This window comes from Aythya marila (assembly GCF_965140915.1).
Source record: "Aythya marila genome assembly, chromosome: 25".
NCBI classification, from domain to species: domain Eukaryota; kingdom Metazoa; phylum Chordata; class Aves; order Anseriformes; family Anatidae; genus Aythya; species Aythya marila.
In genome coordinates this window covers 730984-745848 of record NC_139066.1, presented here as the reverse complement: position 1 = coordinate 745848, position 14865 = coordinate 730984, and the positions used below count along the sequence as shown (strand labels likewise).

At 52.3% G+C, this 14865-nt stretch overlaps 2 protein-coding genes across 2 annotated transcripts in view; both read right to left on the bottom strand.

Annotated features, from left to right (window-relative positions):
* Nucleotides 1-4572: 4572 nt before the first annotated feature.
* CD79B (CD79b molecule) lies at nucleotides 4573-9473 on the bottom strand. The gene is made up of 6 exons (XM_082778868.1): nucleotides 9316-9473; nucleotides 7668-7709; nucleotides 6727-7038; nucleotides 6116-6234; nucleotides 5790-5831; nucleotides 4573-5481 (listed from the first exon to the last, which is right to left on the bottom strand). The coding sequence occupies exons 1-6, from the start codon at nucleotides 9380-9382 to the stop codon at nucleotides 5383-5385; spliced, it is 681 nt and encodes a 226-aa protein (XP_082634994.1). The 5' UTR covers nucleotides 9383-9473; the 3' UTR covers nucleotides 4573-5382.
* A 2218-nt stretch (nucleotides 9474-11691) lies between these two features.
* The window catches only part of SCN4A (sodium voltage-gated channel alpha subunit 4), a 46546-nt gene continuing 43372 nt past the window's right edge, over nucleotides 11692-14865 (bottom strand). The window contains exon 26 of the mRNA XM_082778873.1: nucleotides 11692-14694. Within this exon, the coding sequence (XP_082634999.1) occupies nucleotides 13502-14694 (1193 nt within the window). The 3' untranslated portion in view covers nucleotides 11692-13501. The remainder of the gene's footprint in view (nucleotides 14695-14865) is intronic.

The following is a 14865-nucleotide window of genomic DNA, read 5'->3' as shown; positions in this document are numbered from 1 at the left end:
CAGGCACTGAGCATATATAGGCAACAGTACCATCCTATCATAATATCCTATCACCCAAAGCACATAATCAGAATCATAGAATCATTCAGGTTGGAAGAGACCACTAAGACCATCTAGTCCAACCTTTAACCTGATACTGGCAAGTCCACCATGAAAACATACTACTAACTTCTACATCTACATGTTTCTTGAAGACCTCCAGGGACAGTGACTCAACCACTTCCCTGGGCAGCCTATTCCAATGCCACACAACCCCTTCAGTAAAGAAATTTCTTCTAATATCCAACCTAAACCTCCCCTGGCACAACTTGAGGCCATTTTCCCTCATCTTACCACTTAGTACTTGGGAGTAGAGCCCAGTCCCCACCTTGCTACAGCCTCCTTTAAGGTAATTGTAGGGTGTGGTAAGGTCTCTCCTGAGCCACCTTTTCTCCAAGCTAAACAACCCCAGTGCCCACAGCTGCTCCTAATAAGACTTGTTCTCTAGACCCGTCACCAGCTTTATTGCCCTTCTTTGGACACAATGCTGCCTGTAGCCGCATTGGCAATCCTCGTAAACTGAAATAAAGAAGAGTACCTGGAGCCATTTCTGCCTGAAGAGTTGCTCAGATGTTGCTTGAAAGTGAATGTTTCTTCCTTTCATCTAGGCTGGTAATGGCAACTGTTGAGACACCCCTTATATAGTAGGGGGTCTGTTTAAAATGTATATATGTGTTCATGATCACAACAACCTCTCTATATCTTCTCCATGCATAAATGCACACGTGTTCGCAATGGTGCTACCTAATTGTAGTCATTTATACATAGATGGAAAGGTTGGGGAGGATGTTTGCCTAGGGATGAAATTAGCACTGAATGGTTTCTCCATATTCTGCTGTTTATTGCAAATAACGGTTTTATCATCATGGAAGAGCCACCCCAAATCAGATCAGTGCTTTTACATGGTGGAATTTCCCCGCATAGGTAGAAAGTGCTCCTAATTTTCCTGCCTGCTCCTGGCAGGGTCTGGCCCACAGTTAACAGGGCTGACAAGCCAGATTGGGACACCTCTGACATAAAGCAAAAGAGGTAGTTTCCCATTTATCATTAGTGGGGATAGAGCTGGGTGGATGTTGCCAGGTGAACCACATTTCTGCCACATAACTTCTGTCATGCTACCAAAATTTCAAAAATTCAAAAGGGATATTTTGAACAAGTTGATTTTTTTTAAATAACAATTTCTATTCCTTGAGGTAACGGTTTGATTCAAATTTTCAGCCAATGCATTATTTTACTTACATTTGTTCTCAGGTGCTTTTATTGTCTAATGTATTTTTTTCCTCATGCAACAGCTCAAGCATTGAACTGCAGAAGTAATTTGCAAAGCCCTGCTTTGAGAGAGGAGATACCAACCCCCTGTCGAAAAACAGTGTGGAAGTTCCCAGGCAGAGACAGAATAAGGTCGCTGGAGTTGGCTGGTTTGTCTGGCACAGGTTTGGTGAAGAGCTGTCACATGTAGGTGTGTTACAGGGTACCAGCCTGCCTGCTGCAAATCCAAGTTCCAGAGCCCTGGGAGGTTTCTCACATCCTCAGCTGGGCAAAGCTGTGAGAAGATCTGGTCATCAGCCGCTTTCTGCTCTTGCCTGAGACAGGAATGAGAAATATCTCTGCATTGAGCAGAGGGCTGGTGTGGAAAGGAGGGAGAATTAATGGGGGAGAGCAGAGGTCACAGCACACCTATCCCTGCTTTTGAGCAAGACAAGACAGAACCTGGGATGGAGAGCTGTGTGTTGTGGTGCTTAAAGGACTTTTCTTTCCCCCCAGGGCACTGGGTGCCTCAAGCCACCCTGTTTGTTCAGGGCCCTGTTTGGTCCCCAGTCAGGGGCAGTGCTCTGGCTCCCCGAGCCCCTGGGTTGGCCTGCCCCCCTGCTTTGGCTCCAGTTTCCACCAGGCAGCATCATCAGTGGAGCAAAGGGTGCGAGAGCTCTTTAATAAACACGCTGGGGAGAGCGCGATCTGTTCCGAGAAGCCCCTGGGTGTTCACTCGCATGGTGGTGTCACAGAGTAAATGTCAGTCCCTAGAGAAAAGGGAACAGTGGGTCCTGCAGCTATCAGGTATCCGGTCACCCAATAGCCAGCAACATCTGGGTGTGTTTTTCTACTACAGATTGTGTTTAAATATGTCAATATTCGTCAGAGGTGAGCAGAGCAGCAGCCCCACCAGCCAGCACAGGCTCTGCTGCCTGCTCACGATGATGCTCTACCACTGCAGCTAGATTAATACGGCACCTTGCACCAGACTGCTGCCCATCACTTGCTACCCTGCTGCCCCTCCAGCCCTGTTAGCAAAAGCATGGTGCTAAACCAGCAATTTTCATCTTAGAGCCAAGCACAGAGATGCCAGCATGTTTCAGGCTGTGCCCCCGAGGTCTGTTTTCTCCCCACTCACATAATTTCTGTGCATTAAATGAGGCAGAAGCTTTGTGGAGATGGCAGTGTATGGCTCGGATCCTGGGCTGGACGAACACACACCACTGGCACGATTACATTTGCATAAGCAGCTTGCAAATATCAGCTTGGCATTTTCCTAGCTTCCAAGTGCCCACATGCGCGACCCAAAGTAGAACATCATAAAGCAGCATGAGGCTCAGTAATTTCCAAGTTCCTTTTCTTATTTGAAAGAGAAAAAAAACTCCATTCTTTTCAGGGTGGTGCCACGTCCACCCGCCTTGCCCTGTGGACAAATGAAGCAACTTTCCTTGGAGGTATGTGTACGCCCTGGTTCCTCCTGGCCCCCCAGGAGGGGTTTTGTGCAGAGGTTCCCAGCCGGGGACCTACAAACGGTGAATCCTGACTGAGGAGCCAGATGCTGGCCCACGGCCCAGGCTCTGTAGCTCCGTCGGTAACGAGATGGATGGTAGAGGCTTTAAGTGATGGTTGACTGCCTTTGCTAGCTCACTACCCTGAAAGTAAATAGTCCTTTTCAGTTTGAATTGTGTGTTTGTGTGTGTATTTTCTGGAGCCAGGACTGCTCAATTTCACCCAGCCTATTTCTAAATGGCAGATATCATGAGGCTGAAGGAGGTCCAGGACTGCAGCCCAGTGGGACTTAAAAACAACTGTCTGCCCAGTCATACTTCAATGGTGGGGATAAGAATCAGGATACAGAGCCTGGACTGTATATATTGAAATGTGTTTAATTACACTGAGTGCATTTTAAATACAAGCCTATTTCAATATAAAATTAAAACCCATCTCTGTACTCCCCAGAAACTAATCTAAGCAATTAAAGTAAAACCCTAGCAATACAGAAATACTTATTTGCTTCTGGCATTTTAAAGGAAGCTAAGGCCCTGGGCTAAGAGAGTAGCCAAGCGGCAGAGCGGAACTGGGGTCACCGAAACTGCTTTTGACATTGCTTCCTCTACAGACGGAAACAGCAAATTCTCCATGCTTCGTGTGATTCGGTTAAGTCAGTGGAGTGAGTTGTTTACACAGAGCTGAGAAACCAGTTGGGAATTGGGAAGGCCGGAAAATTTGCCTTCCTCTCCCATTTTGTAACTGAAAACAAGGCATGGAGGGATGAGCCCTGCTAGTTCTAAAATCTTGGCAAACATGGAAACCAGGAATTCACTTCCCTCACTGTGAGTACTCCTTCAGTTAATCAAATTTACAAGTAAGACGTGTTTAAGTAACATTTAAATACATGTATATGTAGCCAGTTTAGGACAGCTCATTTAACTAATAAAAAACAACCTTAAAATGCTGTTTTTGTGCTATTTAGATTGAATCCCAGTTTTCCATTAAGCTGATTTACCAGTAAACAAGAACCAGCCTGTTCCCTATTTGCTCGTAATTTTACCCTAGTTTTTTTTTCTGCTGGCTATCCATGACTTGGGGAGGTCTCATCTTTCAGCCTCACAGTTGTTGTCACCCCCCCGCCCCCCCCCCCCCCACTGCCCGTCACCCTGGTGTCCTGCCTTGTCCAGCTTCATCCTGTCAAACCCACCGTGATGGGCTCCCCACGCCTCCGGGGACCCCCCCGGCAGTGAAAGCCCCGGTGCTGTGCCCAGCCAGCCCTGAGCCCCGTCACCCGCACGCCTGCTGCTGCCGCGCCAAAACAGTTTTTATTAACAGAACCAATTAGTGCCGTTCTGCTCCTCTCCAGATGTTTTCTAGCTTTTCTTGCAAGAGCACATGTATCTGGAGCAGAGCTCAGCTCTTTGTTCCTGGCATGGGGCCCTGTTCCTCCTGCTTTGGTTCCTGGCGGTGGTTTTTGTCTCGTCCCAAGCTCATCACTGACGTCTTGGGGCCGCGGTGGTCCCCCTGTGAGTGCTCAGCTGGGGCTTCCAGCAGAGCCCACAGCTGCTCTCAACTTCACATCCCTGCCTGCACTTGGGGCCCTGAAGGGGTGAAATTTGGTTTCCAGCTGCCTGAGCAGAACCCACAGAAAGCTGCTCCTTGTTCCCAGACATCCCACAGACCCTGGCACCAGGGTTATAGTGGGGTGGCACCAGGATGCGGCACGAGGACACCCCTGGATCAGGCACGGCAGGACGCAGCTTGGATGTCTGGAACAGGAGGTGCAGGATGTGAATTTACCCATTACCTTTATTACATCTTGAAAAAGCAGTCGTACATCTGTGTCCCACACTTTAAATCTTTCCCATAGGTTCTGAGGTTGCACTTGTCCCTCTCCAAGGGAACATCCTTCTGACACAGGCCAACTCTTGCCTGGTGAGGAGCAAGCCCTGTGCAAGACCCTCCAGGACTGGGCTGCCTCCCCAGCTTTTCTGTAGTCTTTGGAGAGAACGAGGCACTTTCAGAGGATCTTCCAGCTTCTACAACTTCCAGCTTGGCCTGCTGGGCACGTCTATGGCTTGAGAGCTAAACAGTGGCCCCAAATCTACTTAAAACACCCTGATAGTTCTGCTCACCTTGGCTCCACTGCCAGGATTACAGGGCCCACAGCGGGGTCTCACAGCCCACAAGGGTCCTTGCAGCACGGGGAGTGATCAAGCATGGTCCTCTCCTTCCAGGAGGTGGTGGGGACAGAGGAGCCCCAGCACCCAGCACCGTACTGCCATTGTGTTGGCCACGCAGGAGCTCAGAGCAAGATGTGGGGCTGCCTGGGGATCGGGGCTGCTGGCGACCAGGGGGCTGGGGTTGGCTCCTAATATCTACATGGGCTTTAGGGGTTCAGCAGCTGGGGCAGGACAGTCTTGGGGAGCGCAGCGAGCACCGAAGGGCAGCAAGGCTCGAGCTCTGTGCAGGGCTGCTGGAGGCAGCTGAAGGTCCGTGGTGGCAGATCGGGACCTGGGTGCCTGTCCCCACAGGGCACTGGCATGGTGCTGGCAGGGAGCGATGCCACCGGTGCTGGCCTGGTGGTGGGTGTGAGACCCCTCACTCCTCCCCTGGGTGTTCCCCGACTGTCCATTTGGCCTTCACGTCACGGAAAGGAGTGATGTCCTCGTAGGTGGCCATCTGCTCCACCTCCAGACCCTGTGCCGAGAAGAAGGAGTTTGAGACATGGGAGGGGGACCCCTAAGCGGGGACCCATCTCCAGAGTGCTTCCCCAGGGATCAGGGCAGCTTCTGGAAGGGGAGATGGAGACAGATGGGTGAATGTGCTTAGAGCTTGGCTTGGGGTCTACAAGCTGCTCTATGGCCAAGGAGCAATAAGCACTTGGGAGGCACGCAGGCCTCTGCGAGGGCTGCTGTACCTAGCAGGCACCCAGCAAGGGCATAACTGGCTGTTTCAAGGCTCAGACTGATATTACAGAGGTATTTCTATAATTAATTGAGCATTACCTCATAGGTGTGGTCCTCCTCAGGGCTCTCTTTGCCTTCACCCTATAGAGAGGAGAGTCACAGGTTGGGTGTCACCAGCACTCTCACAATAGCTGGCGCAGCCTGCGCCAGGATCCTCCACCCCACAGCCTCCACAGGCAAATCTGGACAGTTCCCCCATTCCATTTTAAATGCTTTTTTCAGGTAGCCATGTCCCCAAACCCGGTCCTTGCCCATTCCGGCCCCAGCAGTGCCCTCACTGCCCTGCCCAGGACATGGGGCACTGCTGTGAGCACTGCGGCGGTGGAGCCAGGGATGTCCCCGCTGCTGGCGATGCTGCCACTCACTTTGTCTAGGAAGAGGAGCATGGGGACGCTGATGAAGACGACCAGCAGGATGGACTGGATGATAATGATGGCATCTTTCAGGGTGTTCCTGCTCTGGATCTGCTGGATGTTGCTGTGACCTGGGAGCAGCAGCACAGAGAGAGCCCTGAGCCCTGTCTCCGTGCCAGGCTCCCAGGGAACGGGGACAAGCTCGGCACGACCACAGGTTTGTGCCAGAGCAGAGAAGGGGACTGGGGTGATGTCTCTTGGAAGGGACCAGGGCACTGCAACCCCCTGAGGCTGGCATCAGGGACCAATTCTGGAATGGGGCACCCTGGGTAAGACCCACCACTGACCAGAACTGGGAAAAATGTGATTTTTTAGGGCAATGCACTCCCTGGTATGCACTTATATGGGATGGACATGCCAAGGCAAACCTGGGGGGTTGTCCGGCACGCAAAGAAACATCTGCCATGTGGTGGAGCACCTACAGCTGTGTCTGAAGGGGTCCCACCAGCACAGGAAAGGTTGGTGCCAGGAGTGTGATGTGGGCTTCACGTGGAGGGGGGAAGGAGGAAAAGTGTGTGTAGGGCACACACCAGCGGCGGAGGTGACGGGGGGCTCCCACTCACCCATGACTCTGAGCTCCGTCCCGCACATGTGCGGCCGCTTGTTCTCCGATGTGAGGTTCTTCCTGTCGCACGCGTAGATGCCATTGTCCTCGTATCTGATCCCGAAGATAGTGAAGTTGATGAAGTTTTCTTTCCTCTCGACACTGAAGCGGGAGGTGCTCTGGTCCCTCACATAGATCTGATCGCTGCCCTCCACCGTCTTGTACCACTGCATGCTTTGGGGCTCTGGGGTGTAGCAGATGAAGCTGATGGGTGTGTTCCTCTTGGCCGCCACGTAGCGCGGGTGCTGGTGCAGCTTTCGGCACCCATTGCCTGCCAGGGGACAAGGGTGGGCACGTCAAGCTATGGTGCTTGTAGTGGAAACTCATTTTTTTTGTGGAAGTGACTTCACTGGGTCACTTTTTTGCTGCTCCCACCCATCTCTATGTACATATGCCTTCTTAGCCCCAGCTTGGCTCCCAGATTACAGTCTGCACTGGCATGCATCATGGAGCCTTTGCCAAGACCCCCAGTTGGATTCTCTCCCCATCACTTCTACTTTTTTTTTTTTTTTTTGTTCATTTTGCTGTATTTTGTGTTTTGCCTGTGTTCATGTCCCAGAGCTGGGACTTGTTTGGGTGGCAGAGCTCATGCTCAGCATCCTGGAGGTGGGGATGGCACAAGCCCATCATCTCTGTCACCTGGTCCCGAGCCATGGCCCGATCACCCAATGCACTCTGCAAATGCTGAGTTAAAATGCTCATGTCCTTAGGAAAGACAAAACGGATCTGGATTTGCAGAGGCAGAGCAGGGGAGGGAGATGCCCCAGAGGAGGTTGCAGCCTGGGAAGGGCTCTGGGGACATTTGTGGCTCTGCTGGGGTTGGCAGCCTCATGGTACAGCCAGAGAGTTGGGAGGGACCCTGGGGACACATGAAAGAGCCCAGCGGGTCTGAGATGTTACCTGTGCTGTTACTGGTGCTGTTCCCAACTGCTGAGATCCCACCTGCAAGACAGGAGAAGGGGTCTGAGACACTGGCCAAGGACTCCTGTAGGAGGAGCCCACTGAGGACATTCCAGATGGGACAGCACGCCCTGTGGGTCCTTCATACCCTCCCCATATGGGGCAGTGAGCTCAGGAGCATCAACCAGACCCCACTCAGAGGCCATTTGAGCACAAGCCCTCTTATTTCCACCCCATCTCCTGAATTAAGTAAGCTGCTTTCTGGTTGACAACCCAGTGAAACCTGCCTTTGCTATTAAAATGGACTGGGCCGGGGCGAGGAGCCCGGTGCCCCGCGGGTGCCCGGTTCCTCTTGCTGCAGCTGGGCAGGAAGCACCAGCCCTGTTTGCCGCGCCGCTTCAGCGCCCAGCTCCGTCTGCTCAGTGAGCATTCGCCAAGCCCTGCTGCAGGGCAGCTGGCACGGAGGTGGGGGCTGCACCACCTCCAGCGTGCTGGGGCTGCTGCAGAGCCCCCCAGAAGAAGAGAATAATAATAAGAAGAACAAGAAGCCACTTCCCCAGCCTGAGCTTTGCCCCACACTTTGCTGCCCCGCTGCAGACCTTCCCGCCCCGATGAGCAGCATGGTGAGGACTTAGCTCCAGAGACTTTCCTTGGACCAGGCTGCCCAGTTTGTCTCTAATGCCTGCCCCCCTGCAGACAAACTCTCCCTTCTGGCCTCATCTCATTTTACAATGCAGAGATGCCCCTTCTCCAGCCTGTGCGCTGGGTTTGTGTCCCTGACACCTGCAGCCGGGGCTTCGCTCTCTGAGCTCTGCTGCTGTTTCTGAATGATGACCAAGCTGGCTCCTCACCTTGAAGCCCCCAGACCCTCCAAAGGCAAGATTTCCATTGCCTCCACAAGCAGCTTGAGCTTTCCCCACCTTCTCTGAAGCCACCCTGAGAGTAAGGATGAACCCTTGCAACGTCAAATCTGCGCTGGGCTCAGGTGCCCAACAGCAACCCTTTACATGATTTTCTCCCACAGGCTGAGGTTCCTCAGCCTGAAGATGAGGGTGGGGGCTGCTTCAGGGTTTGTGGGTACCCTTGCATCAAGGAGAGGGAGGAAAGGGACAGGAGCCTTGTCCTGGGTTGAAAGGCTGCTTCTCCGTGGGGATTCAAAGGGAACATCATAGGGATGTTCACACTGACCCCCCCAGGTCAACCACAAAAGCCTTTTTCCTCCCATTTCTCCTCCTCTCTTGAACACGCAGCCCTGTGCAGCAAAGGAAGGTGGCTTGGCCCTGGCCTCAGCGATGTGCTGTCCCCAGCTTGCTCCCATCCTCCAGCCTCCATGAACAATAAATGGTGAAGAAAACTCTTCTTTCCCTCCACCACAGCCATGAAGGCTCTGCACCCGCTCGGCACCCGGCTCCCCAGCTCCCTTGGCCCCAGCTGCCCACCAGCTCCTGCGCGCCATCCCAGCCCTGCACTTTCCCCATCACCCCACAGTCTGGCTTCGTGCGAAAACTCATAACTTGTAAAGTTTAATTTATTTAAAGCCAGACATGGATGGAGTCCCATAATGCACAAAGCAAGGGACGCATGCCAATGTGCATGCTTTCTTGCTCCTTCAACCCTCTACAGCACAAAGCCGGTGTTGGATGCCTACCTGCAGCCAGGGCCATCAGCCAGAGGTTTGCCTGGAGCACCCAGAGCCTCCTGCAGAAATCAGCCATTTTTTCACTGCAAACAACAGGGAAGCATCCAGTCGCTGACCCTTGCTTCTGCAAAAACACCACGGCTGCTCCAACCAGCTTGGCCTTTGCACCTAAAAATGGCAAAGCTGCTGCTACGCAAGACGGCGTCTTTCCTGCTCATGTAAATTGGCCGTGGTGGGGACTTTCCCTGGGGCTGGTTTTGAATGCAGCGCAGACGCTGGGGCCCCTGTTGTTGTGCCCGCCCTTGCCTTGTCCAGCCTCATGTCCTTGGGCCGTGCTCACCATGGCAGAGTTATTTGAGGGAGAGGACCGAGGCTGGGGGCTCTGCACGCCCGGTGGAGGTGAGCCTGTCTGTGGAGCACTCGGCGACTCCACGCCTCAGCTGGCAGAGGTGCAGTGCAGGGAGGGGGTGCTGGCACCAACACGGCTCCGTGCCACAGGGCAGGGGATGGGGTTACCCCAGGCGAAGCAGGATCACACCCCAGCTCCCTAACGGCACCGGCTCTGCCCTGCGGGAGATGTGGAACGCAGCCACAGGCAGTGGTGGAGGCTGGGCCAGTGGCTGCGAGGTCAGAGCAGCACATGAAGTGCGGGAAGGAGGTGGGTTTTGGGTTTCTCCTGCTCGCTGCAGGGTTCAGTGGCATTGGTGCGCAGCTCCTGTCCCCAGTACCCCAAAGAGTCCCCAGGACTGCCAATCTGGGGAAGGGCGAAGCCTAGACAGGCTGTCCAAAAAACAGAGCCCCCTATTTGGGTGCTCACCATGCCTGGTCCTTCTCTGCAGCATGATTGCCATGACCGAGACCCTTCCTCCTGCATCCTTTGGGCACAGCCACCACAAGTGGCACCCAAGCTGTGCCCTGGCCCCATCTCTCTGGCACAAAGATGCAGTTCCCTGTCACATTGTGCCACAGCACCTCTCCAACCGCTGTGCTCTGCGAACTACGGGTGAGCACTGAACTGTAACTCCATCTGAAAAACACCTTGGGGTACTTTTGCCAGCCGGGTTGGTCCCCAGAGCCCGGCTCTGTCTTCTTGGGGCCTCCCCAAACCTCCACTTTCTGCAGGTCGTTTCTTTTTTGCTGTTTCTGAGCATCCGGCAGCTGCCGGGAGCCGGCCCAAGTCTCACCTTGTGTGCAAGGGGGTGTGAGCCGAGCAAGAGCAGAAATAAAGGTTTCCAGAGAAATTGTGGCCCCAGGGAAAGAGATGATGGGAGAGGCCTTCTTGCAGCAGAGCGGCCAGGCTGTGCAATGCATGGAGCTGTACGCTGGGGCTAAACTGTCAGCACCCTTGGTATTGCTGCTAAAACTCAGCCTGGCTGTGATGTCCTGGCAAGCCAGCAGTGACGGAGATGCTTAGGAGCTGGGACAGCACAGGAAACACAGGAGAGATTTGGTAATCAGCCCCTGGGGCTGGATATAGGAGCTGCAATGAGCATGCAGGGAAGGCCAGCAGCTGCTCCCCAGGCTGGAGGTGCCTGGGAAAGACATGACGGTCCCATGAGGAAGGTCTCGTGTCCCCACAGCGGGTGGCGGGACGAGCACAGGGCACAGCTGAGCCAGGGCCAGGCAGCTGCACCCTTCACCAGCCCATTCTTATTCATGGTGGCTTGTGTTTCACTGTTGTCCTTCCTGCCACCGCAGGGGGACAGGGACATGGGGGCTGTGCCACCTCCTCCCTCCATCCTGCTGCCTGCGTGGGTGCTGTGATGTGTCCCACTTGAATTACACCAGCCCTGGCACGAGCTGTTCTAGGGAGAGAGAAAACAACAGTGAGGCTGTGCTGTGGCCCCAGGGGACATCAGCAGGTCCCGGAGGTCTCTCCCAGCTCAGCCTCTGGCCACACATCAGCACAGAAATGTTCTTCACCTGCTGCTGCCTCTTCTGCGTGATGCTCACCTGCTCCCATGCAGCCAGTGGGACAGGTTTGGCTCCACAGAGCCCAGTATTGGACACCTCCTCCAAGTCCTCCCTTCTCCTTGGCTGAAGTGACAGCAGCATCTCCCATAGCTGGGGCTTGTTGCTGGGGGAGGCAGGAGGCAGCAAGGATGCATGGGACGTATCCATGAGCAGAACAGAAGCTCTAGAGACTGGGCTGGAGGTGCTGGGGGGAGCTTTCATCTCAGGAGGTCTCTTGAGCAGAATGGGACCCCACTACTGGGGGTCCTGCAGAGGATGGTGTGGCCAGAGGCTCCCTGGAGGGAGCAGGTATTTATGACTGGGGCAGGTGATTTCCCCCTCCCAGTGGTATGGAAAACACTTTCTCCCCTAACGCACACCAACACATTTGGTATTGTAATAATCGACCATTTACTTTTTTTTTTTTTTTTATTTTAAGAAATGTACAAAGAAAAAGGGCTTTAGCTCACACAAACTCTGCTCTTTGGCATTTTTCCATCACTGACGACACGTACGTACAAGCAGCATTGATCGTGAACCACAACCTGGGCTGGAAAGAGCTGTGCCATGGATGCTTCCCATGCAAAGGCACTTTAAAGCAGCACGCCACACCCTACGGCTCCTGTTCCAGGGAGCGTCACTCTATGCACATGGAAATGGAAGCACAACGTGGTGTGATGCAGTGGGCAGAGCGGCCCCGGCTCTGCCGCCTGGCCAAAAGCACATGGATGCAAGCGAGCTCCGCGGGGTGCCATATGGCATCTGCAACGGCTCTGAGCCAAAACCAGCCGAAGGGAGAAGAAATAATATTAATAATTAAAAACAAAACAAAACAGAAGAGAAGAAAAAAAAAAGACAGAGCCCCTGGCTTCAAGCAGCAGCCCTTGTTTTAAGTGGAAGTTTTGGTTTGTGGTTGTTTCAATCTTAAGAGTGTTTTCCCTTTTGTAGAAAGAAGGCAGTCCAGAGATTAACCGGGGTACTTTTGCTCATTTTACTCCATTTTCTTTCCTTTTGGCCACCTATGGGAGCAATGACAGGACTTTCCCCTGGGAGAAGCCCTCTCTGTGGGATGTTTCCTGGCGAGGATCCTCCTGGCCCCAGGACTCTGCAGGCACCATGGCACCAACAGGTGCAGGGGCAGCTCCAGAGCCCTGGCAGAGGGAAGGACGCCCTGCCCGAGTATTGGGTAATTTGGAGAATTTACACCCACCTGCCACCCCTCCTGAGTGTTCCTGGGTAGGAGCATTCATTATGTTAAAGCCCTGGCGCTCGGTAGCTGATGGGGTTTATGGGATGTCATTGAGCAATCAATGATGCCATCAATGCAAAGACCACTCCTTACTCCCTGGGGATGTGTCTCATTAGCTAAGGCTAGTTTCTGCTTGCTGTGGGGCTCGAAGTAAAATGTGCAAGGTATTTTTTTGTTACAAGGAGCTCCTGGAGGAGGTTCTCCAAATGCTACCTCTGTCCATTGCTTTCCTGCCACAAAATCTGGATGGAACGGGAAAACAGAAGAGAAGCATGAATATAAACACAGCTTACATTCGTACCATGGAGACCTGAATGATTTATGGCTTCAGTGTATATTCAGAGACCTTTAAAATCTGATATTTAACCCTGAGAACATATCTGCAGATGCTTGTTTTGGCTATGCAAACAAATCCTTAAGACATAATTGCACTTTCTCTGTATATAACAAAAATCCATAAAGCTTATTAAAATATCCAAAAAAAAGGTGCTACTTTAAGACTTTGGAGATTTTTTTGTTCACAAAACCCTTCTGTAATTATTCTTAATATTATTTCACTTGGCTCATCTTTCACTGGTTACTTGGCTGCATTCTGGAAGAATAATAGGAAGAAAATATCTTCATTGTGAAATAACATTAAGAAACAATTACTTTAAGTAAAAGGACAGTCATCCTCATTTGTTAATGTCTGAAAAACATCATTACCATGATTAGATCATTTCAAAACTAAAATGTTTCTCTTTCACCAACAATAGAGAGATTTCACATTTCAATCTCATAAGAAAAATATTAAGCCCTTTGCAAGTACAGTGAGCTACAAAAACCAGGATCAGTAAGAGATCCTGCTCAGAAAATTAAGGTGTCTGCCTGAAATATCTGAAATTAGCTCAACATCTGAGATCTATTGATCTGAACATGGAAGATTTCTGAAGAGGAGATACAAATGGAGTCTTTTCAGGATGGGCGATGCCACGAGATGGAAATCGCTCCCTGTTATACAAGCGACTCCTTCACAATGCGTTTCCCATCCCACACTTTCACTTCACCAGGAGCATCTTGAGTCTCTGAGCTCGGCACAGGTGCAAGGCTAAAGGCCGGGGCTGTCTCCACGTCTGTCCCACTGTTCCCATACATCTCATGCATTTTGGTTGCGATCAGACCTTCCTTCTCAGGTGCGTCCCCTCTCAGGGCGTCTTCATCCTTACTGTGCCTGTACATGTAGGAGGCCTGCTTCACCGAGCGCCTCAGGAGGTACCTCCGGAAAGCCCTCTGGATTTTTGTAGCACACACTTCCTCGTGCTTCCTTTTCAGAGTGGTGGTGATGGGTTCATAGGAAACCTTTGAGGGGTTCGCGGCCATGAACTTCTCCTCCATGGTGGCCTTCAGGGCATCCATCTCTCCCGAGTCTCCCAGCACTTCCTTTGTCAGGGCAAAGAGAATATCCAGACAGTGGATTTTGTCCCCAGCAACCATTGGTAGATCCATGGTGATCAGCTTGATCTTGTTTGGCTTAGGAATTTTGAGCGGCTCCTGCAAGGTGTCCACAAAGTCAGACAAGGTGCTGTACGCAATGAACTGGGTGGCATCTGGGTCAAACTTCTCCCACGTTTCATAAAACATTTCAAAATCATCTTCACAGAGCGGCTCGCTGCTCTCCTCCGTGGCCACGTTGAAATTCTCCAGGATGATGGCGATGTACATGTTCACCACAATAAGAAAGGAAATGATGATGTAGCTGCAGAAGAAGAAGATGCCGATGGATGGATTGCCGCAGTTCCCTTTTACTGAACTGCCAGGGTTCTCCAGTTCGGGGTCGCAGTCGGGAGGGCCACTGTTGAGGATGGGGCTGAGCAGACCATCCCATCCTGCCGATGTGGTGATCTGGAAGAGGCAGATGATGCTGTTCCCAAAAGTTTCAAAGTTGAAGATGTCATCGATCCCTGCCTCTTTCTTTACGTAGGCGAAGTTGGACATCCCAAAGATGGAGTAGATGAACATGACGAGGAACAGCAGGAGGCCGATGTTGAAGAGGGCAGGCAGGGACATCATCAGAGCAAACAGGAGAGTCCGGATACCTTTTGCTCCTCGGATCAGTCGGAGGACACGACCAATCCTTGCCAGCCTGATGACCCTGAAGAGCGTGGGTGATACGAAGTACTTCTCTATGATGTCCGAGAGGACAATACCTGCAAAGGGATGAAAAAGAAGTGAGTTTTCTGTGCTCTTCAGCTGACACAGGAGGGCAAGGTGGAGCTTCTCCATCATCTACCAGGGCTGGGATGAGGCCATCCCCAAGAGCATGCAGTTATCTCGGCTCCTCCGACGGGAAAGGGAACATATTCAAATCTCTGAGTGCA